This window comes from Colossoma macropomum, unplaced genomic scaffold (assembly GCF_904425465.1).
Source record: "Colossoma macropomum unplaced genomic scaffold, Colossoma_macropomum, whole genome shotgun sequence".
Classification (NCBI taxonomy): domain Eukaryota; kingdom Metazoa; phylum Chordata; class Actinopteri; order Characiformes; family Serrasalmidae; genus Colossoma; species Colossoma macropomum.
Genome location: NW_023494825.1, coordinates 845,001 through 870,692, shown reverse-complemented (window position 1 = coordinate 870,692; position 25,692 = coordinate 845,001). Strand labels below are relative to the sequence as shown.

Below are 25,692 nucleotides of genomic sequence, written 5' to 3'. Positions count from 1 at the left end.
TAAATATTTGGAAAATATTAGTTATAGTCTGTTATAGTCTGTTATCCACTATGACTAATAGTTAGCATATTGAACATTTTCCATAAGGGGGCTCTATTAGCATTTCTTGGTGCTTCATAAGAGTGGCCTTATGGAAAAAAATTATATTCCAAATATATTTATCAAATATATTTTTGCAATGAATAAAAACGGCCAAAAATGAATTTGTTAAATATATTTTTAAAGTGCATTTGTTTGTATTTTTTTTGCAATTGTATGTAGTTTTAAACAAAGATAACAAATATAATTAAATACACATCACCTGAATGAACGGTACTGACTTCTGTGTTCTGCATTGTATTTTGTATTAATCGTTGTATGTATATAGTAAGTTACTGCACACACAAAATATATTTCAAATAAACAAAATATCAAATCACTGAACTGCATTTTCACAGACTATCAGTACCTACAACACTTTTGCCATGTTAAAGGTTTATTTGCCAAAGAGGTACTGCGGCTATTTTCAAACGCACTGAATAAACACATTTACCTACATTTACTTCTGTATGTTTTATTTCTATGTGCAGTATTTCCCCATACATTTTAAATAAATGTATTTTTCAATATATTTGGCTAATATGGCAATATATTCTGAAATACACGTTAGTGATTGGAATGTATTTTTACATATAAAAATATATTTACATGTATTTTTTCCATATTGGTAGGTAATACCACAACCAATTTTTTTCTATTTAGTTTGTCTATTAGATTTAAGTTTGCAACTTCATTTGTGATTCAAATGAAGTTGAAAAATTTCCCCATTTTTGAAAAGTGATGTTTCATTATGTTACAATTGGCTTATTCTTCACTTAAGGGTCAACTGAAAAAATCACCTTATGGTTGTTTTTACTTTAAGACTCCTAAATATATTTACTATATAACCAAAACCCGCTATGCGGTAATTTGTTCTTTATCAGCCACCAATATATAAACACTAATAGAAGAGACATTCGTTTACATTCATTCATTAACACTTACAGAGCCTTTCTGCAGTTGCTCACAGCTGGAACCAGTCTCCTGTGACCCTCCTCTGATGTGTTGAACTTCTTTGGGTCCAACTCGTCCAGAACCTCGTCTGAGGTCTGTAGCATGTAAGCTATTGCTGAGCACTGAGCAGCAGAGAGTTCGGTTTCTGCATGTTTCTGTGATTTTAGATACTCCTGAATCTCTCTGGAGAGAGACTGATCATTTACTTCAGTCAGGCAGAGGAACAGGTTGATAGATCTCTCAGTAGGAAGATCCTGTGTTTGTATTAGGTGTTTGATGTGCTGCACTGTTTCGCTGATGCTCTCAGAGCTGCTCTCTGTGTGCATCAATAGACCCTGTAAGAGTTTCTGATTGGACTCCAGTGAGATGCCCAGCAGGAAACGGAGGAAAAGGTCAAGGTGTCCATTATCACTGTTTAAGGCTTTATGTACTGCTCTTGTCAATAGCTCTATCAATGAACTGTTCTGATGCCGCAGGGCATAAGGGAAGTCACTGCTAAAACACGCATAGTCTTCATAGATGTCACTGTCACTACTGGCATTATCAGAATCAAACTGATAGTCTTCCATAGTGCCACTGTAACTTCCAGCATCATCATAATCGGGCTGACAGTCTTCCTCAGTGCCACTGTCACTTCCAGCCCTATCATATTGCAAAAAAAACTGCACTTCCTCCATGTTTTTGCTCACATAGCAGTAAAACAAATGGAAAGCAGCCAGGAACTCCTGAAAGCTCAGATGCACAAAGCAGTAGACCTTCCTCTGATAAATCACAGATTCCTCCTTAAAGATCTCAGTGCATATCCCAGAGTTCACTGATGCCTCAGTGACATCAATGCCGCACTCTCTGAGATCCTCTTCATAGAACATCACATTGCCCTTCATCAGCTGTTTGAAAGCCAGTTTAGCCAGTTTCAGAATCATCTCTCTGTTAAATTCCAGAAGTTTTACTGGATCACTTTCATTTTTTCCCTCATACTTCTCATTCTTCATATTGGTCTGAGTGAGCAGGAAGTGTATGTACATTTCAGTCAGAGTTTTGGGCATTTCTGTATTACTTTGGTTTATCATTTGCTGAAGCACAGTGGCTGAGATCCAACAGAAGACTGGAATGTGGCACATGATGTGGAGGCTCTTTACTGTCTTAATGTGAGAGATGATTCTCTTGGCTTTGTCTTCATCACTGATTCTCTTCCTGAAGTACTCCTCCTTCTGTGGGTCATTGAACCCCTGAATTTCTGTCACACGGTCAATGTATTCAGGAGGGATCTGATTGGCTGCTGCTGGTCGGGAGGTTATCCAGATGCGAGCAGAGGGAAGCAGATCTCCTTTGATGAGGTTTGTCATCAGCATCCCCACTGATGATGTCATGGTGATGTCAGATATTTTCTCACACTGTGAAAAGCTCAGTGGAATTCTGCTTTCATCCAGACCATCAAAGATTAACACAACTTTGTATGAATCATATATCTTTGGGTCCAGATCTTTAAGCTCAGGATGGAAATCACACAGAAGTCTATGAAGACTGAACTGGTCATCTTTAATCAGATTCAGCTCCCGAAATTGAAGCACAAACATGAAATCGATATCCTGATTGTTTTTTCCTTCAGCCCAGTCCAGAATGAACTTCTGCACTGTGACAGTTTTTCCAATGCCAGCGATGCCTTTAGTCAGGACAGTTCTGAGCTTTTTTGGATCTTCATCTTCTTTTCTTTCTTCTTCTCTCTCAGTGTTAGCCATCACATATCTGATGTTCTGTTCTTCCATTTCTCGTTTAGGATCTTCTACAGGTTTAAAGATATCTAAGTAGTTGATTGTAGTGTCTTGTGATTTTTGATCTTTGTGTTTCCTGTAAGTTTTCTCGATCTGTGAAACCTCATGTTCTTCATTCACTCTTTTACTGTCTCCCTCCACAATATAGAGCTGTGTGTAAATCCTGTTCAGGAGGGTTTCATTCTCTTGTGTTTTGATTCCCTCAAATAAGCTCTCATGCCTGTTCTTCATGCTGCTTTTGTGTCTCACTATGACCCTGTGCAGGACATCACCTGGACCAGCCCTCCTCCAGCTAAAAGAAAGAAAGTAAAAAATGAAGGTCAATGTGAAATTATTCATAAATCAGGATAAACTTTTCACTGAACATCTCTCTTAACTGGTTTAGTAAACAGCGAAATATAATCCAGTGCTTTAGTTCTATACACTGAACATGGGTCAGTGCCAGTTCCTCCAGTACTCAGATCAGGAGGCTTAAACATGGACCTGTTGCTCTTCTTTGAGACTCCTAAATATATTTACTATATAACCAAAACCCGCTATGCGGTAATTTGTTCTTTATCAGCCACCAATATATAAACACTAATAGAAGAGACATTCGTTTACATTCATTCATTAACACTTACAGAGCCTTTCTGCAGTTGCTCACAGCTGGAACCAGTCTCCTGTGACCCTCCTCTGATGTGTTGAACTTCTTTGGGTCCAACTCGTCCAGAACCTCGTCTGAGGTCTGTAGCATGTAAGCTATTGCTGAGCACTGAGCAGCAGAGAGTTCGGTTTCTGCATGTTTCTGTGATTTTAGATACTCCTGAATCTCTCTGGAGAGAGACTGATCATTTACTTCAGTCAGGCAGAGGAACAGGTTGATAGATCTCTCAGTAGGAAGATCCTGTGTTTGTATTAGGTGTTTGATGTGCTGCACTGTTTCGCTGATGCTCTCAGAGCTGCTCTCTGTGTGCATCAATAGACCCTGTAAGAGTTTCTGATTGGACTCCAGTGAGATGCCCAGCAGGAAACGGAGGAAAAGGTCAAGGTGTCCATTATCACTGTTTAAGGCTTTATGTACTGCTCTTGTCAATAGCTCTATCAATGAACTGTTCTGATGCCGCAGGGCATAAGGGAAGTCACTGCTAAAACACGCATAGTCTTCATAGATGTCACTGTCACTACTGGCATTATCAGAATCAAACTGATAGTCTTCCATAGTGCCACTGTAACTTCCAGCATCATCATAATCGGGCTGACAGTCTTCCTCAGTGCCACTGTCACTTCCAGCCCTATCATATTGCAAAAAAAACTGCACTTCCTCCATGTTTTTGCTCACATAGCAGTAAAACAAATGGAAAGCAGCCAGGAACTCCTGAAAGCTCAGATGCACAAAGCAGTAGACCTTCCTCTGATAAATCACAGATTCCTCCTTAAAGATCTCAGTGCATATCCCAGAGTTCACTGATGCCTCAGTGACATCAATGCCGCACTCTCTGAGATCCTCTTCATAGAACATCACATTGCCCTTCATCAGCTGTTTGAAAGCCAGTTTAGCCAGTTTCAGAATCATCTCTCTGTTAAATTCCAGAAGTTTTACTGGATCACTTTCATTTTTTCCCTCATACTTCTCATTCTTCATATTGGTCTGAGTGAGCAGGAAGTGTATGTACATTTCAGTCAGAGTTTTGGGCATTTCTGTATTACTTTGGTTTATCATTTGCTGAAGCACAGTGGCTGAGATCCAACAGAAGACTGGAATGTGGCACATGATGTGGAGGCTCTTTACTGTCTTAATGTGAGAGATGATTCTCTTGGCTTTGTCTTCATCACTGATTCTCTTCCTGAAGTACTCCTCCTTCTGTGGGTCATTGAACCCCTGAATTTCTGTCACACGGTCAATGTATTCAGGAGGGATCTGATTGGCTGCTGCTGGTCGGGAGGTTATCCAGATGCGAGCAGAGGGAAGCAGATCTCCTTTGATGAGGTTTGTCATCAGCATCCCCACTGATGATGTCATGGTGATGTCAGATATTTTCTCACACTGTGAAAAGCTCAGTGGAATTCTGCTTTCATCCAGACCATCAAAGATTAACACAACTTTGTATGAATCATATATCTTTGGGTCCAGATCTTTAAGCTCAGGATGGAAATCACACAGAAGTCTATGAAGACTGAACTGGTCATCTTTAATCAGATTCAGCTCCCGAAATTGAAGCACAAACATGAAATCGATATCCTGATTGTTTTTTCCTTCAGCCCAGTCCAGAATGAACTTCTGCACTGTGACAGTTTTTCCAATGCCAGCGATGCCTTTAGTCAGGACAGTTCTGAGCTTTTTTGGATCTTCATCTTCTTTTCTTTCTTCTTCTCTCTCAGTGTTAGCCATCACATATCTGATGTTCTGTTCTTCCATTTCTCGTTTAGGATCTTCTACAGGTTTAAAGATATCTAAGTAGTTGATTGTAGTGTCTTGTGATTTTTGATCTTTGTGTTTCCTGTAAGTTTTCTCGATCTGTGAAACCTCATGTTCTTCATTCACTCTTTTACTGTCTCCCTCCACAATATAGAGCTGTGTGTAAATCCTGTTCAGGAGGGTTTCATTCTCTTGTGTTTTGATTCCCTCAAATAAGCTCTCATGCCTGTTCTTCATGCTGCTTTTGTGTCTCACTATGACCCTGTGCAGGACATCACCTGGACCAGCCCTCCTCCAGCTAAAAGAAAGAAAGTAAAAAATGAAGGTCAATGTGAAATTATTCATAAATCAGGATAAACTTTTCACTGAACATCTCTCTTAACTGGTTTAGTAAACAGCGAAATATAATCCAGTGCTTTAGTTCTATACACTGAACATGGGTCAGTGCCAGTTCCTCCAGTACTCAGATCAGGAGGCTTAAACATGGACCTGTTGCTCTTCTTTGAGACACAGCTGGGCTCGTGAAAGTCTGCTCTGGATTTCTGAAGTCTGATAAAGATGTTGAGACAATATATCAAATCAAGAAGCCGTACACTCATCACTGTCATTGGGTCACCTGATGCATCACCTGGCTGATCAGAAAACAAAAGTAATGACACTGAATAATGACCCATATTGGCAATGATAACAGGCTCTCCAGACAAGTGGAGAGTAAGACAGAGAGCGAAGGAGACAGCAGGAGAGCGAGAGAGTGAAGGAGTCGGCGGAAGAGAGTGAAGGAGACAGTGGGAGAGAGAGTGAAGGAGGTGGCGAGAGAGAGAGAGAGAGAGAAGGAGATGGTGAGAGAGAGATGGAGAGTAAGTGGAAGTACAGGAGGAATAGGAAAAGATGTGGACAAAATCTTCCTTTGTGATTCCTTTAAAGAAGCTTTTTAAACATTTTCAGCATTGTTAGACCTCACCCAGCACAGGGAGCACCTCTGTGAGACAGGAAGAACCTCTGTCAGTTACAGATGGATACACTGCTGAAGCAGCACAGTGGACAGAGCTTCTCCTGCCCGGAAGAAGCCAACAGTGGGAGCAAAAGAGAAACACACAGCAGAAATATTAAGAGAAAACCCAGAGACACTGAAAGCAGATTTCACTGTAATAAACAGGAGAGAAACTAAACCTGACCTACTGTTTCACACAGAACACCCAGATGTCTGTATTTCTACTCTTCTTGCTGACAATAAGCACTTTAAAATGTGTGGTAATAAAACTTTGAGACAACAGAACACTGACAACACAGCAACACTCAACATAAACGTTTACAAAACTGGAACAATCATGATTCAAGAAAGAAAACTTGAAAAATCCAAACAGGAATTTAAAAGACTGAGGACACTTAAGGAAAAGAATAAACCCATTCAACTCCCTACAGCAGCACCTTGTGCTGTGATGTCTGCCTGAACCCCACACACAGCCCCCACTGTTCCACCACGCACACCTGATACCAGCCTCGTCCCACCCAGAACACCTGCAACAGTCAAACGCATTCAAGACTGCCTCTCTCTACTAGAGGTAGAGTTAATGGAAATGAAAGTAAACAAACTCACTGAAAACAATATTCTTCAACAACTAAAAACTGAATTAACACAGCTCACAAAAGAGACTCAGAGAAACTCGGGCTAAAATCAGACAAATTGAAGAAAATGTAAATTCACTTCTAAGAGAAAAGACTCTAAAAGAGAACTTAATGAGATTAATAGAAAAGCTGGTACACAAAGATACTCAGATCATCACCCTCACAGACCGGCTGCTAAGGCTGATGACAAAACACGGCACAGATACATCCTAAAGAAAAGACCCTAAACTACATCCTGAGAACAGTCAAAAAGAGCCAGAGCTCCGCCCCTCCAGAGCTTACCAGAGAGCCAGAGCTCCGCCCCTCCAGAGCTTTACAGAGAGAGCCAGAGCTCCGCCCCTCCAATGCTACAGACAGCCAGAGCTGTGCTATACAGAGAGCCACAGCTCCACCCCTCCAATGCTACAGACAGCCAGAGCTCTGCCCCTCCAGTGCTATACAGAGAGCCAGAGCTCCGCCCCTCCAATGCTACAGACAGCCAGAGCTCTGCCCCTCCAGTGCTGTACAGAGAGCCAGAGCTCCGCCCCTCCAATGCTATACTGACAGCCAGAGCTCTGCCCCTCCAGTGCTATACAGACAGCCAAAGCTCTGCCCCTCCAGTGCTACACAGAATGAGCCACAGCTCCACCCCTCCAATGCTATACTGACAGCCAGAGCTCTGCCCCTCCAGTGCTATACAGAATGAGCCACAGCTCCACCCCCCAATGCTATACAGAGAGCCAGAGCTCTACCCATCCAGTGCTATACAGACAGCCAGAGCTCTGCCCGTCCAGTGCTATAAAGAATGAGCCACAGCTCCACCCCTCCAATGCTATACAGACAGCCAGAGCTCTGCCCGTACAGTGCTATAAAGAATGAGCCACAGCTCCACCCCTCCAATGCTATACAGACAGCCAGAGCTCCGCCCCTCCAGTGCTATATAGAATGAGCCACAGCTCCACCCCTCCAATGCTATACAGACAGCCAGAGCTCTGCCCGTCCAGTGCTATAAAGAATGAGCCACAGCTCCACCCCTCCAATGCTATACAGACAGCCAGAGCTCTGCCCCTCCAGTGCTATACAGAATGAGCCACTCCTCCAGCCCTCCAATGCTATACAGACAGCCAGAGCTCTGCCCATCCAGTGCTATACAGAATGAGCCACAGCTCCACCCCTCCAATACTATACAGACAGCCAGAGCTCCGCCCATCCAATGCTATACAGACAGCCAGAGCTCCGCCCATCCAATGCTATACAGACAGCCAGAGCTCTGCCCATCCAGTGCTATAAAGAATGATCCACAGCTCCACCCCTCCAATGCTATACAGACAGCCAGAGCTCCACCCCTCCAGTGCTATACAGAATGAGCCACAGCTCTGCCCCTCCAATGCTATACTGACAGCCAGAGCTCTGCCCCTCCAATGCTGTACAGACAGCCAGAGCTCTGCCCCTCCAATGCTGTACAGACAGCCAGAGCTCTGCCCCTCCAGTGCTATACAGAATGAGCCACAGCCCTGCTCCTCCAGTGCTACACAGAATGAGCCACAGCTCCACCCCTCCAATGCTATACAGAGAGCCAGAGCTCCGCCCCTCCAGTGCTATACAGAATGAGCCACAGCCCCACCCCTCCAATGCTATACAGACAGCCAGAGCTCTGCCCCTCCAGTGCTACACAGAATGAGCCACAGCTCCAGCCCTCCAATGCTATACAGACAGCCAGAGCTCTGCCCCTCCAATGCTATACAGACAGCCAGAGCTCCGCCCTCCAACGATATACAGAAAGAACCATTGAAGGAGACAATGGGAAAGCAAGACAAAGTGAACGGGATGACAAGAGACCCAGACAGAGAGAATGTCACAGCAGAGAGTGAGAAAGAGGGAAGGAGACAGTGGGAAAGTGTGAAAGAGATGAGAGAGAGCGAGAGAGAGTGGAGTCGGCGGGAGACAGAGAGAGTGAAGGAGACCAATGGAGAGGACGAGAGTGAAGAAGACAAATGGAGACAGAGACAGTGAAGGAGATGGCTGGAGATTTGAATGTGAAGCTTTGTCAGGACGAGGAGAGACTCAGAGCTGAGAGTACAAATTCACAGTGTCACAGAAGAGATTTGTCATGAAACTAAATTAAGCCTCACTGAACATCTCATATCTTAGAGATGTCCGTTTTGGTAACTTCAACAAACTTCATGTTCAACATTCAAGTTAAGGACACTGGGTGTGAATGGGCTTGTGTCCTTGGGAAGAACGTTCTTGACAAGTTACCTTGCAAGATCACAAGGACAGAGAATGCACATACGGGAGTTAGTGAAGTGCTGTGTACTTGCTATTGTGCAAAGGCCTGATTTCACCAGTGCTAAGATGCCATTTAGTAACATATAAAATATAAAATAGTTACAAGCTAAGGCATAAACACAGCCACTTACTAACAGACTGAAATCACAAAGAAAAACACACAAGGAACAACCCAAATTAAACAAATCAATAAAATTACTATGTACATAAAATAATTTAATAACTATATTAGTGTAAAACCAGGCAAGAACACAAGAATGCATACTGAGAAACGGCCATTATTCTCCTGTCTTTGTTTTCCACGTTTAACCTTTTTGCCAATTCATATCAATATATACATACTTACGCACATTGATGACCCATCAAGCCTTATATGTAAACGCTCTGTGGACTGCAGAGTCCAAAGAAGACGACTGGGATGCAGTTACATCTGTTAATGCTAACTCAGCATTCCTTCTTTCCTTTTCATCTCTTCCTGAATCTCTCTCGATCACAGCATACTGTGCTGATTGTTGAGACACCTCACATTGCTGGAAAGGTTCTGTTTACGTGATGTTTAGATTCAGCAGGGCTGACAGTAATTAAGCCTGTTTGTCTAGTTTAATTGATCCTGATTGAACTGATTGAGCTACATTTGGTTAGTAAGGAGGGCACATAGTTTTTCACACAGGGACAACGGTTACTAGATAAATCTATCCTTCAATTAATGAAAATTTTGTTTGAAAATCTGAAACCCTTCTTGTGTTTCCTCTTGCTTTTTTCTTCATGTTAAATGCTGATGTCATTACTCACTTTTTTTTGGAGGGTCTTCTACACCATGAGTTAGAACTGTCCATCACAACGTTGCTGCTCTCCACACACGGCTGGACTCTGGATCTGCTGCATATGCATAGAGTGGTTAAACATTCATTCATCATTCAAACAGGCAATTAGGATTGCATATTAAAAGATAATATTACGAAACATTTTTGTTCAGTACAATAAACAGGAGCAGGATTCACAAACACAGCTCTAAAGCAGCACAAGGTCTTGAGGTCTGTTTGCTCCCTCTGCTGGTCAAACAGCTGCACATCAACATGCCTTTTACCGGTTTAGTGCTTTTTTATCAACACCATGTTTACAGATCCCACATAAACAGAAACACTGAATTTAGTCCAACCGCACAGCTATGACTGTTCAAAATAACTACACAAGTTCATATTTTACATTCAGTTTACTGTATTTTAGACCATAAATACATTTTTGGCCCTCTAACCATCTCAGTTTTTGTCTCTACGTGTTTCAGTAACCAAGTCTGATCCTCTGCTCAGTTTAGCTGAAAGAACAGTTTAGTGTCTGTGAATCATATAAAAACATGTTTTTGTTTTAATCTACATGCAGACATTTTTTTTTCTATATATAACTCCTCCTCACTTTTTTCTCCAGTCAACCTCCACATCTTAGTCCTCAATGTGTGTCTCAGATGCCAACATAACTCTATACTTCAAGTGCCTCATCTATTTGGTAATAACAGATGGAGTTGTAAAATGATTTCACTTTGATGGCTGGTGTGAAGTGTTGCAATGGTAAAAATATAGTTTTTAGTTTGGCCATCACAAATCACCAACAGATGCATACTCAGTTTTCGGAGCGGAGCAAGCACACCTCCGAGTACTTAAACCATTGCTGCTCTTTATAGACACACTGTTGGACTCTGGAGAATCTGTTTTGGATTTCTGGAGCCTGATAACAAGATATTGAGGCAACATTTTAAATTAAGGATGTTCTTCCACTTGCTTCTTGGAGAAATCTGTGGTGAGTTGGCATAGAATGAGAACTAGACAAACTGGAATACAGAAATGGAGATTTCAAATGAAAAGTACAATGACAAATAACAGCACATATCACAATAAAAAGCAAGGTGTACTGCGTCAATAAATTACAGTGTACTATAAAAATCCACAAATACACATTTGTCAGATCTGTAGAGAAATTCTAGGAACGTTATGTGGGACACTAAAAAGAGGACTTGTGAGGACTTGGAAGAATGTGTGCAGAGATCTGAGAGTCTTTCATGTTTTTCACCTACAACTTTTATAAAAGGTGTTCTTAACATGATTGGTGTGGTAGTGATATGTATGTATGTATAGTGATACATATACTATATAAAACAATATACGATATAAACAATTGACAAAGTAAGCTACAGTAAAATAATCCAGTTAAGCAAACTTTATTTTTACTATTCTAATGCAGTCATTGTAAAACAGCCAGTAATTAAGCAAGTTTGTCTAGTTTTATTGATCTTAATTGAACTAATTGAACTACTTTTGGTTTATTAAGGAGGGCATTTAGTTTTTCACACAGGGCCAACTGGATAACTTTTATCCTACATGCATCTTTGTATTAAATACAATTTTGTTTGAAAGTTTGAAACAATTCTCATGTTTAATCTAGCTTTTTTCTTTCTATGTTAAATGCTGATGTTGTTACTTACTTTCTGATACGGCGTCTTCTTTTACTCTTGGACTTTGAATGGTCCATCTGGAAGTTGCTGCTCTTCACACACAGCTGGCCTCTGGAGATGCTGGAGCTGCTGCAGATGCATAGGGTGATAAAACATTCAACATTTAAACATTTATTCTTAGGCTAATGAGTTTATTATCAGTTACCTACAGCATGAAACAACACCTGAAAAAACAATATTAAACCTCTGACATGAAAATAGTGTAAAACTGTACATATAATTTATTTAAATAGGCAATTAGGATTGGATATTAAAGAGAATATTACTAAATATTATTATTCAGTATAATAAACAGGAACAGTATTCAGATACACAGTTCCTATGAAGCACCTTGTTCTTACAAACTGTCACGACAAACTTTCATATTAGGTATTATTTTCACCAAATGAGCAATAATTTGGCAGGTGTAATTTCTACTATCCTCTGCCAGGTATGATGAATAGTGTGTAATAATCAGTGGTGGACAGTAACTAAGTAAATGTAATTCATTACTGTACTTAAGTAGTTTTTTGTGTATCTGTACTTTCCTGAAGTTTTCCATTTTGGGCGACTTTTTACTTTCACTCCACTACATTTCAAAGTTAAATATCTCACTTTTTACTCCACTACATTATGAGAAATCTGTCGTTTGGTTTGGTTTATGTGTGTATGAAAACGTAACATGTCAAAACAAAAGAAGCGCGAAGCAAGAACACCAATCAGGGCACAGCACACTTTGTTTTGAGCTTGTTTTGACCTGTTGGACATACCGACCCAGTGCAAGCATATGGTTCAATGTCAGTGCAGCAGCAGTTTGGGAGTGTTTATTCAACATAAATGATAAAATTTATATTAAATTTGTTTTTGCTAGTTTATGTTTATGAACAGAGAAATACAGATGTATTTTAGTAAAGGAAAACTCATTTGTGAATCTGAGTTTAAAGCAAGTTTTTATTAAACTCAAACTAAAATAAATCTTAAACTGAAACTTTGCTTGTTCACAAAAGCTTATTTCAGAGCCACTCACTACCTAATGCTAGTGCTTTTTTATCAACACCATGTTTACAGAGCCCACATAAACAGAGACGCTCAGAATTCAGTCCGACCGCACAGCTATGACTGTTCAAAATAACTACACATGTTCATATTTTACATTCAGTTTACAGTATTTTAGACCATAAATCCATTTTGGCCCTCTAACCATCTCAGTCTTTGTCTCTACGTGTTTCAGTAACCAAGTAACTGATAGTTACTTGGTTACTTTCAGTAACTGATCCTCCACTCAGTTTAGCTGAAAGAACAGTTTAGTCTCTGTGAATCACATAAAAACGTGGTTCATTTTAAATTACGTGATATTTTTTGTCTATACAGTGGTGTGAAAAAGTGTTTGCCCCCTTCCTGGTTTCTTATTCTTTCGCATGTTTGTCACATTTAAATGTTTCAGATCACCAAACAAATTTAAATATTAGACACAGCACTGTGGAGGAATTTTTGGCCCACTCGTCTTTGCAGAATTGCTGTAATTCAGCCACATTGGAGGGTTTCCGAGCATGAACTGCCTTTTAAGTTCATGCCACAGCATCTCAATTGGATTCAGGTCAGGACTTTGACTAGGCCACTCCAAAGTCTTAATTTTGTTTTTCTTAAGCCATTCGGAGGTGGACTTGCTGGTGTGTTTTGGATTATTGTCCTGCTGCAGAACCCAAGTCACAAACAGATGGCCGCACATTCTCCTTCAGGATTTTTTGGTAGACAGCAGAATCCATGGTTTCATTTACCACAGCAAGTCTTCCGGGTCCTGAAGCAGCAAAACAGCCCCAGACCATCACACTACCACCACCATATTTCACTGTTGGTATGATGTTCCTTTTCTGAAATGCTGTGTTACTCCTACGCCAGATACACCTTCCAAAAAGTTCAACTTTTGTCTCGTCAGTCCACAGAGTATTCTCCCAAAAGTCTTCATCAAGATGTTTTCTGGCAAAACTGAGAAGAGCCTTTATGTTCTTTTTGCTCAGCAGTGGTTTTCGTCTTGGAAATCTGCCATGCAGGTCATTTTTGCCCAGTCTCTTTCTTAGGGTGGAGTCATGAACACTGACCTTAACTGAGGCAAGTGAGGCCTGCAGGTCTTTGGATGTTGTTGTGGGGTCTTTTGTGACCTCTTGGATGAGTTGTCGCTGCGCTCTTGGGGTAATTTTGGTCGGCCAGCCACTCCTGGGAAGGTTCACCACTGTTCCATGTTTTAACGGGGTGGGGTGGGCAATCACTTTTTCACACAGGGCCCTGTAGGTTTGGATTTCTTTTTCCCTTAATAATAAAGATCTTCACTTATAAACTGCATTTTGTGTTTACTTGTGTTATCTTTGTCTAATATTTAAATTTGTTTGGTGATCTGAAACATTTAAGTGTGACAAACATTTAAAAGAATAAGAAATCAGGAAGGGGACAAACACTTTTTCACACCACTGTATATAAACTCCTCTTTAGCGTTTCTCCAAAGTCAACCTCCTTGTGTCCATCCTCAATGTGTGTCTCAGACGCTAACATCACTGGATCATTCAGCTCCTGCCTCGAAAAGTCAGTAATAACAGATGGAGCTGTAAAATGATTTGACGTTGGATGGTGTGTTGGATGGTGTGAAGATGACGGCAGGCAAGTACACAAGAACACATACTGAGAAACAGCTATTACTCTCGTCTGGCCCACGTCTTTGTTTTCCACGTGTGTTTAACCCTTTTGCAGGAGATCTTTGTTTCTTCTGTATGACGTTAAGCACTTCAGTTCACTTCAGTTCTCCTGCAGAGCCTTTAAAAAAAGGCTGGTTGGCTATAGTGTGACCTACTGGAGCAACCTGGTACTATTAACATGTAAAATAAAATGCAGTCGACACATTACTGTCTTATGGTGGTAATAACTGTGTCTCACCTTGGGTGAATAACAGCTCCTCCAGCTCTGAGATCAGGAGGATTAAACATGGAGTTGCTGCTCCTCATAGACGCATAGCTGGGCTCTGGATAGTCTGCTCTGGATTGCCAATGTCTGATAGGAACATATTGTGACAATACATTAAATTAAGGATGTTTTTTCCACACGTAGCCTTTCAACTATAACTTTTACAAATGTGCAAATCCTGACTGGAGCAGTAGTGATACGTGTAGTGATACACTATATGATACATCCATTGACAGAGTAAGTTACAGTAAAACAATCCTGTCCAGTAACTGAAAATCTTCATTTTTAACATCCCAGTGCAGACACAGCTCTAAAGCAGTATGTTGTCTTGAGCTCGGTTTGCTCCCTCTGCTGGTCAAACAGCGCTACTGTACATCAACACACTTTTTACAGGTTTAGTGCTTTTTTATCAGTTCCAGTTTCAGACCAACGCACTATTTTCTACACCTACTGGCGTTAAACAGTGAAATGACATACAGTCAACATCATTCTGTCTTATGGTGGTTAAACTGTGACTGTGTCTCACCTTGGGTGAATAACAACTCCTCCAGCACTGAGATCAGGAGGATTAAACATGGAGTTGCTGCTCCTCATAGACACACAGCTGGGCTCTGGATAGTCTGCTCTGGATTGCCAATGTCTGATAGGAACATATTGTGACAAAATATTAAATTAAGGATGTTTTTTCCACATGTGTCCTGCAGACTTTCCTGTTCTTCACCTTTTAGAACACGGGTAAATCCTGACTGGAGCAGTAGTGATACATATAGTGATACATACACTATATGATACATTCACTGACACAGTAAGTTACAGTAAAACAATCCTGTCCAGTAACTGAAAATCTCCATTTTTAATATCCCAGTCCAGTCACAGCTCTAAAGCAGCATGTTGTCTTCAGGTCTGTTTGCTCCCTCTGCTGGTCAAACAGCTGCACATCAACATGCCTTTTACAGGTTTGTGCTTTTTTATCAACACCATGTTTACAGATCCCACATAAACAGTAACGCTCTGAATTCAGTCCGACCGCACAGCTATGACTGTTAACAATAACTACACATGTTCATATTTTACATTCAGTTTACAGTGTTTTAGACCAGCTCACATAAATCCATTTTGGCCTTCTAACCATCTCAGTCTTTGTCTCTACGTGTTTCAGCAACCAAGTCTGATCTTCTGCTCAGTTTAGCTGAAAGAACAGTTTAGTATCTGTGAATCACATAAAAACATGGTTTTGTCTTAAACTACACAACATTTTTGTCTGTATATAAACTCCTCTTCAGTGTTTCTCCAAAGTCAACCTCCTCGTGTCCATCCTCAGTGTGTGTCTCAGACGCTAACATCACTGGATCATTCAGGTCCTGCCTCGAAAAGTCAGTAATCACAGATGGAGCTGTAAAATGATTTGACGTTGGATGGTGTGTTGGATGGTGTGAAGATGACGGCAGGCAAGTACACAAGAACGCATACTGAGAAACAGCTATTACTCTCGTCTGGCCCACGTCTTTGTTTTCCACGTGTGTTTAACCCTTTTGCAGGAGATCTTTGTTTCTTCTGTATGACGTTAAGCACTTCAGTTCACTTCAGTTCTCCTGCAGAGCCTTTAAAAAAAGGCTGGTTGGCTATAGTGTGACCTACTGGAGCAACTTGGTACTATTAACCAGGAAAATAAAATCCAGTCGACACATTACTGTCTTATGGTGGTAAAACTGTGACTGTGTCTCACCTTGGGTGAATAACAGCTCCTCCAGCTCTGAGATCAGGAGGATTAAACATGGAGTTGCTGCTCCTCATAGACACACAGCTGGGCTCTGGATAGTCTGCTCTGGATTGCCAATGTCTGATAGGAACATATTGTGACAATACATTAAATTAAGGATGTTTTTTCCACACGTAGCCTTTCAACTATAACTTTTACAAATGTGCAAATCCTGACTGGAGCAGTAGTGATACGTGTAGTGATACACTATATGATACATCCATTGACAGAGTAAGTTACAGTAAAACAATCCTGTCCAGTAACTGAAAATCTTCATTTTTAACATCCCAGTGCAGACACAGCTCTAAAGCAGTATGTTGTCTTGAGCTCGGTTTGCTCCCTCTGCTGGTCAAACAGCGCTACTGTACATCAACACACTTTTTACAGGTTTAGTGCTTTTTTATCAGTTCCAGTTTCAGACCAACGCACTATTTTCTACACCTACTGGCGTTAAACAGTGAAATGACATACAGTCAACATCATTCTGTCTTATGGTGGTTAAACTGTGACTGTGTCTCACCTTGGGTGAATAACAACTCCTCCAGCACTGAGATCAGGAGGATTAAACATGGAGTTGCTGCTCCTCATAGACACACAGCTGGGCTCTGGATAGTCTGCTCTGGATTGCCAATGTCTGATAGGAACATATTGTGACAAAATATTAAATTAAGGATGTTTTTTCCACATGTGTCCTGCAGACTTTCCTGTTCTTCACCTTTTATAAAACGTGCAAATCTTAACTGGAGCAGTAGTGATACATATAGTGATACATACACTATATGATACATTCACTGACACAGTAAGTTACAGTAAAACAATCCTGTCCAGTAACTGAAAATCTCCATTTTTAATATCCCAGTCCAGTCACAGCTCTAAAGCAGCATGTTGTCTTCAGGTCTGTTTGCTCCCTCTGCTGGTCAAACAGCTGCACATCAACATGCCTTTTACAGGTTTGTGCTTTTTTATCAACACCATGTTTACAGATCCCACATAAACAGTAACGCTCTGAATTCAGTCCGACCGCACAGCTATGACTGTTAAAATAACTACACATGTTCATATTTTACATTCAGTTTACAGTGTTTAAGACCAGCTCACATAAATCCATTTTGGCCTTCTAACCATCTCAGTCTTTGTCTCTACGTGTTTCAGCAACCAAGTCTGATCTTCTGCTCAGTTTAGCTGAAAGAACAGTTTAGTATCTGTGAATCACATAAAAACATGGTTTTGTCTTAAACTACACAACATTTTTGTCTGTATATAAACTCCTCTTCAGTGTTTCTCCAAAGTCATCCTCCTCGTGTCCATCCTCAGTGTGTGTCTCAGACACTAACATCACTGGATCATTCAGCTCCTGCCTCGAAAAGTCAGTAATCACAGATGGAGCTGTAAAATGATTTGACGTTGGATGGTGTGAAGTGTTGTACACTGTAACGGTAAATACACCTTTCAGACTGGCCACTGCTGACCTGGCTAAGACCTCCACAGTTTGGTATTAACGGTACTGTTAACCTAAACGGAGCCTTGTTCTCATGAATTGTCACGACAAACGTTCATCTTATGTATTATTTGTACCAAATGAGCAAAGATTCGGCAGCTTTAATCTCTGTTTCTCTCCTTTTTAAACTAGATTTAACTGATTACTTAAAAAGCGACCTTATAAACGTTCAGCTGTGGTCCACTATCTGGATCCTCTGCCAGGTGCGATGACGCCACACTGAATGCTGGGTGTTACTGTTCATAATCATCAAGAAGTTAACAAGTACATCCTCGGTTTTCAAGGAGGAGCAAGAACTCCTCCGGGTACTTTAACCGTTCTTGGTAAAAATCGCAGTGGAAGATGACGGCAGGCAAGTACACAAGAACACATACTGAGAAACAGCTATTACTCTCGTCTGGCCCACGTCTTTGTTTTCCACGTGTGTTTAACCCTTTTGCAGGTGATCATGGTTTCCTCAGTCAGTCATTAAGCACTTCAGTTCACTTCAGTTCTCCTGCAGAGTGTTTAGGTTAGCTATAGTGTGACCTACCGAAGCAAAAAGGCTCAACAAACCCAACACAACCCACCACCCCAGAAAATCAGTATGTTTCAAACCTGTGGGAAACACTGCACACACACTGTCTCACCTCTCAGGTGGTCATGATACACAGAATGCACTATTTTCTACACCTGAACACATTAAACAGTGAAAAGAACCACAATCAACGTTACTCTGTCCTGTGGTGGTTAAACTGTGTCTCACCTTGGGTGAATAACAGCTCCTCTAGCACTCTGAAAAGTGGGGGGGCAAAAGCCCGCTCGCCAATGTGGTCCTGGCGGCCTTGAATAAGAAAAACACATTGGTCAGATCTGTAGAGAACCATTCTAGGAACATTTTGTGGGACACTAAAGAGGGGACTTGTGACAACTTGGGAAAATGTGTGCAGAGATCTGAGAGACTTTCCTGTTTTTCACATTAACTTTTACAAAACGTACAAATCCTGACTGGAGCAGTAGTGATACGTATAGTGATACACTATATGATACATCCACTGACAGAGTAAGTTACAGTAAAACAATCCTGTCCAGTAACTGAAAATCTCCATTTTTAATATCCCAGTGCAGACACAGCTCTAAAGCAGCATGTTGTCTTCAGGTCTGTTTGCTCCCTCTGCTGGTCAAACAGCGCTACTGTACATCAACACACTTTTTACAGGTTTAGTGCTTTTTTATCAGTTCCAGTTTCAGACCAACGCACTATTTTCTACACCTACTGGCGTTAAACAGTGAAACGACATACAGTTAACATCATTCTGTCTTATGGTGGTTAAACTGTGACTGTGTCTCACCTTGGGTGAATAACAACTCCTCCAGCTCTGAGATCAGGAGGATTAAACATGGAGTCACTGCTCTTCATAGACACACAGCTGGGCTCTGGAAACTCTGCTCCGAACATCGGAAGCCTGATATGAACATATTGCGACAATATATTAAATTAAGGATGTTTTCTCCACGTGTCCTGCAGACCTCTGAGCTGAGTTGACATTAAATCAGAATTAGACAAACTTGAATAAAAATCTGGAGACTTCAGATCAAAAGTACAATGACAAATAACAGCACATATAACCACCCCAGAAAATCAGTATGTTTCAAACCTGTGGGAAACACTGCACACACACTGTCTCACCTCTCAGGTGTTAATGATACACAGAATGCACTATTTTCTACACCTGAACACATTAAACAGTGAAAAGAACCACAATCAACGTTACTCTGTCCTGTGGTGGTTAAACTGTGTCTCACATTGGGTGAATAACAGCTCCTCCAGTACTGAAATCAGGAGGATTAAACATGGAGTTGCTGCTCCTCATAGACACACAGCTGGGCTCTGGATAGTCTGCTCTGGATTCCCAATGTCTGATAAGAACATATTGCGAAAATATATTAAATTAAGGATGTTTTTTCCACACATGTCCTGCAGACTTTCCTGTTCTTCACCTTTTAGAACACGGGTAAATCCTGACTGGAGCAGTAGTGATACGTGTAGTGATACATCCACTATGTGATACATCCACTGACACAGTAAGTTACAGTAAAACAATCCTGTCCAGTAACTGAAAATCTCCATTTTTAATATCTCAGTGCAGTCACAGCTCTAAAGCAGCATGTTGTCTTCAGGTCTGTTTGCTCCCTCTGCTGGTCAAACAGCTGCACATGAACATGCCTTTTACAGGTTTAGTGCTTTTTTATCAACACCATGTTAACTAGGGGTGCGGGAAAAATTCGATTCTTAGATGCATCACGTTGCGGACGTGAACGATTCTGAATCGATTCACAAATGTAAAAAATCGATTTTCTAATTATTTAATTTATAACATAATGTTGACGGAACGCAAAGGGCGGAACTTGGAAGTGGGCAAGTGCAGCGCCTGGACAGTCTGTGGCGGCACATAACAAAGACACCACTGGATGAGCAAGAAATCCGATCAGCTCCCTCTGCATTAAAGCCAGGTTAGATCAGGAGTCACAACACAGATGATAAGAAGAGCCATTTTGACCTTTCAACAAACATCAAACCAGCTTGGGAGCCTCAACATTTAATGTTCAGTTTGTCTCTATGTCTCAGTGTGTGCTGATGTCCTAGTATAGGCTAAACAATATAAACGAGAACGCAGATTTACTCTGCTCTGCTTTAAGCTTTAGCTTTAGTCGTTTTCTTCCATCTCCGCCAGGAGACTTTTCCTCAAAAGTTGAATAGTTTCTTGTAGAATGTCTCTCAGCATTCGACTGATTTACGAGGCTGAAGCTTTTCCTTCTTCGTTCGCTACTGGCTCGGCGAGACTTCGTTGCTAGGTGACCTGCAGTCTGCACGCCAGTTCTCAGTTATTGAGAACCAGGGCTTTCGCGCTATGTTGCTCACTTTGGGGCCGAGATTCAGCATCCAGTCTCGAGGATATTTTACTGACACAGCAACCCCCCCCCTACCACGAGACCAAAACTGAAGTTATAAAATCACTAAAGAAAACAGGCAGGACGGCAATAATGTGATGCGTGGACATCTATTACCACTGGATCTTATTTCACCGTAACTGCGCATTTTATCGCAGATGAGTGGCAGCAGCATCTCCAAACAAGCGCAGTGAATGAGAGCCTTCTAGTTCACTTCCACATCACTTCCATTTGATTTATTAATAAAAGATATTGGACGTAAATGCATTATGGGTCATTACAAATACTTAGCTTTAAAACTACCAAGTCCTCAGAGAGTAGGAAAATAGAAATGCTGTATAGAGAAAAAAAGATGCATCGATAATCGTTTTATAATCGCATCACAGCCTCTGAATCGTAATCGAATCAAAACGTGAGGTGCCTGAAGATTCCCACCCCTGATGTTTACAGATCCCACATAAACAGTAACACACTCTGAATTCAGTCCGACCGCACAGCTATGACTGTTAACAATAACTACACATGTTCATATTTTACATTCAGTTTACAGTGTTTGAGACCAGCTCACATAAATCCATTTTGGCCTTCTAACCATCTCAGTCTTTGTCTCTACGTGTTTCAGCAACCAAGTCTGATCCTCTGCTCAGTTTAGCTGAAAGAACAGTTTAGTATCTGTGAATCACATAAAAACATGGTTTTGTCTTAAACTACACAACATTTTTGTCTGTATATAAACTCCTCTTCAGTTTTTCTCCAAAGTCAACCTTCTCGTGTCCATCCTCAATGTGTGTCTCAGACACTAACATCACTGGATCATTCAGCTCCTGCCTCGAAAAGTCAGTAATCACAGATGGAGTTGTAAAATGATTTGACGTTGGATGGTGTGAAGTGTTGTACACTGTAACGGTAAACACACCTTTCAGACTGGCCACTGCTGACCTGGCTAAGACCTCCACAGTTTGGTATTAACGGTACTGTTAACCTAAACGGAGCCTTGTTCTCATGAATTGTCACGACAAACGTTCATCTTAGGTTTTATTTGTACCAAATGAGCAAAGATTCGGCAGCTTTAATCTCTGTTTCTCTCCTTTTTAAACTAGATTTAACTGATTACTTAAAAAAGCGACCTTATGGACGTTCAGCTGTGGGCCACTATCTGGATCCTCTGCCAGGTGCGATGACGCCGCACTGAATGCTGGGTCTTTCTGTTCATTCTCGTCAACAAGTTAACAGGTACATCCTTGGTTTTCAAGGAGGAGCAAGAACTCCTCCGGGTACTTTAACCGTTCTTGGTAAAAGTCGCAGTGGAAGATGACGGCAGGCAAGTACACAAGAACGCATACTGAGAAGCAGCTATTACTCTCGTCTGGCCCACGTCTCTGTTTTCCACGTGTGTTTAACCCTTTTGCAGGTGGTCACTGTTTCACGATCCTGCTTCAGTTCACTTCAGTTCTCCTGCAGAGCGTTTAGGTTAGCTATAGTGTGACCTACCGAAGCAAAAAGGCTCAACAAACTCAACACAACCCACCACCCCAGAAAATCAGTATGTTTCAAACCTGTGGGAAACACTGCACACACACTGTCTCACCTCTCAGGTGTTCATGATACACAGAATGCACTATTTTCTACACCTGAACACATTAAACAGTGAACAGAAATACAGTCAACGTCATTCTGTCCTGTGGTTTGTCACGACAAACGTTCATCTTAGGTATTATTTGTACCAAATGAGCATTATGCAGCCTTGTCTCCTCCTTTGCCAATGTGAAATCAGTCTGTCCATTTCTTGTCCTGACCATGGCTTGTTGATTAGTGTAGAGATACCATTAGAACAGTGAAATGCTCTGGTGTTCCCTTTTTCCTGAGGACACTGCATAAGTAAATGTGGTCAACACAACGGAAGGCTTTGCTGTAGTCAATCATGTTAACTTCCTGTTGGATTCTTTGGCTTTTTCAATGATCCAGTGTACGTCCACAGTAATGTCTCTTGTTCCTCTGCTTTTCCTGCTCACACATGGCTTAGCAGTTCTCATTCACTGTAAGGTTCCAGTCTCCACTAAATAATCTTAAGCATAATTTCACTGGCATGTGATTGATATTAGGGACACTGTGCAACAGTTTGTACACTCTTTCTTTTTTCATTTCTTTGTTATTAGCACATAAACTGAACTCTTCCAATCGGCCGGCCATTGAGATGTTTTTCCGATTTGTTGACATAAAACAAAAAAACTGATTTTTGTTTCATCTGTTATGATCAACATAACCACAACAAGATCTGCATGCTTTTTGTTTTTGGCTTCTCTTCTCCACTGAATCATCACTCATTCAAATTGATTTCTTTCTCTTACACATTCTTCCCAGGTTTTTCTCTGATTCTTCTGTAAAAACATCCTTTGAGTTTCATAAAACATTATTCAAGACTGAGGTTGAAGGTTTGAAAAGGGAAAAAAATGATTTATAAATCAGAAAGAAACAGTAAGTAATGTGGAATGTTTTGCTAACAAACACACACACACACACACACAGACACACACACACACACACACACACACACACACACACACACAGACACACACACACACACACACACACAGACACACACACACATACACACCCACACACATACACACACACACACACACACACACACACACACACACACACTGTGCCACTTCTCGCGTTCATGACACAGAATGTATTATTTCCGACACCCGGGAGCATCAAATAATGGAACGAAATACAGCTGATTGTACTCAGCCTGAAGGTGTTTATGCTGTGATCGTGTCTCACCTTGGGTCAATCCCAGTTCCTCCAGTACTCAGATCAGGAGGCCTAAACATGGAGTTGTTGCTCTTCATAGACACACAGCTGGGCTCTGGAGATTCTGCTCTGGATATCTGCAGTCTGGTTATGGTAACATTATAGTAAATTATAACATCTTTAAATTGGACTTAGATCTGTAGCAGTTATATTTTAGCATGTATGATTTCTCAGTTAATAAATAATAATAATAATAATAATAATAATTCAGAACTTTTCCATTTCATTATAATTGAACTAACATAAAGTTTAACGTTTGGTATATTTTCAATTGCAATTAAAAATTACACTGATTATTAAACTCATTACTGTGACAGGTAGTTTTTGCTTTTATTTCCTTTATTCGTGATGTCATAAATTCAATTTACAAACATGGAAAATAAATATCAAATAAAATATATTTAGTTCTACATATCAGGAATTTAATCTGCACATAAAGTTTAGTACTTCATACTGGCTAATAAAGATTTAGTTTTTACCTGTGAGAAATAAACTTTTACAAGTAACATATAATTTGCATATCTATGTAAACAGTTCAAGTCTATTGTACATTGAGATATAATATTAAAAGGTCAAACTGCTTGGAATAAAATTAATTTGAACATAATTAGATGTAATTAGAATCTCAACATGTCAAATTACTCTTCACTCAATTGGATTCCAAGCTAAATCTACTTTCCATGCACAGGAGGGGGATTTGTGAAACATCAAATTGTCACAGAAGGAAAAGGCTTTTTTAGGGATAGTGCTAGTTTAATCTGGCAATTTAAAGTCTGCTCAAGCAGGACTTTTTCTCATCTGTAGTCTTACAACAGCAGTTATGTTTACCATGATGCTCCGTTTAAACAGATCAAAGCATGTCTTTTAAATATACTAGTAACCAGATGAAAGCGTGCATGTGCGATTTAAATTAATGCACATTGGCTTCTTACCAGGAAAATGACTGCCAAAGTGGTGGACGTTATGTTTTGTGGGATTATGTCCTGTTATGAATCAGTACTGTCACATATAAATTACAGAAATATGCAGCTGCTCCTCGCACAAGCAGTGGAACTCGCCAGTAATCCTCGTTTATGAATCAACAAACGTTTTACCGCCACAATGTTTGCTCTTAACATCACAGTAAATTGGTAGTACACAGTAATACACAGGATGTATCAGCTCCAACACCTGGTAGCATTAAACAGTGAAATGAAATACCGTTGTGGTCATTCAGTCTCATGTTAATTAAACTGTGTTTATGTCTCACCTTGGGTCAATCCCAGTTCCTCCAGTGCTCAGATCAGGGGGCCTAAACATTGAGTTGCTGCTCCTCATAGATACAAGGCTGGACTCTGGAGATTCTGCTCTGTAATTCTGCAGTCTAGAAACATGATTTTGAAACAGTATATTAAATTAAGAATGCGTTTGCCACATGCTTCCCTAAGAAATTAAGAAACTGTGCTGAGCTCATAAAATTAGAACTCACTGCTATAATTTAACGCCACTGGGTTTTCATAAGACCCATGATGTGTTACAATGAATGTGTTTCCACTTTGTTACATTATTTGTCACTTTTATGTTGGTAGAATTGGGAGGGTATGAAGGCGGGTTTAATATTGTTTAGCGCCACCTGCAGTTTGTCTGGAGCGACGCTTGAGCATGCATGTTTTAACAATAGGTATCAGTCAATCATTCAGTGAGTGAGTGACTCAGTAAGCGCCAGCCAACCTCAAAGTCAGGCCCGCTGAGTGGTACAGCAATAACAGCATGTCACAGTAAAATGTAATGTACGATGATATTTCTAAAGATCATCACAACCACACTCAGAACATCTCTACAGATGTATAAAGTCTTCTGCACTGCTGGTTTTAATATTGAACTGAGATACACTCAATTCATTTAGGTCTATATGCTGTGCATGTTGTCATTCAGTCTTACAGTGGACATATTGTGTTTGTGTCTCATCTTGAGTCAATGTCAGTTCCTCCAGGACTCAAATCAGGAGGCCTGAACATTGAGTCCCTGCTCTTCATAGACACGTAGCTGGGCTCTGGAGTTTCTGCTTTAGATTTCAGAAATCTGCTAACATAATTTTGAGAGAATATGTCCAGGAGGTGTAGACGGTCATCAGCATGGCCTTTTACACGTTTTGAAACTTTTGGCTGTTTT

At 40.7% G+C, this 25,692-nt stretch overlaps 1 protein-coding gene across 2 annotated transcripts in view; it reads right to left on the bottom strand.

Annotated features, from left to right (window-relative positions):
* The window catches only part of LOC118800192, a 79,908-nt gene that overhangs the window by 19,250 nt on the left and 34,966 nt on the right, over positions 1-25,692 (bottom strand). The window contains exons 18-29 of one of the 2 annotated variants that reach the window (XM_036560369.1): positions 24,791-24,904; positions 23,512-23,625; positions 19,122-19,235; positions 18,536-18,613; positions 16,813-16,926; positions 16,260-16,373; positions 15,060-15,173; positions 14,507-14,620; positions 11,573-11,671; positions 9,889-9,975; positions 3,428-5,500; positions 1,024-3,096 (exon numbers count right to left, since the gene is read on the bottom strand). In XM_036560369.1, coding sequence (XP_036416262.1) covers positions 1,024-3,096; positions 3,428-5,500; positions 9,889-9,975; positions 11,573-11,671; positions 14,507-14,620; positions 15,060-15,173; positions 16,260-16,373; positions 16,813-16,926; positions 18,536-18,613; positions 19,122-19,235; positions 23,512-23,625; positions 24,791-24,904 — 5,208 coding nt within the window. The remainder of the gene's footprint in view (positions 1-1,023; positions 3,097-3,427; positions 5,501-9,888; positions 9,976-11,572; positions 11,672-14,506; positions 14,621-15,059; positions 15,174-16,259; positions 16,374-16,812; positions 16,927-18,535; positions 18,614-19,121; positions 19,236-23,511; positions 23,626-24,790; positions 24,905-25,692) is intronic. The other variant, XM_036560370.1, reaches the window with a different exon arrangement.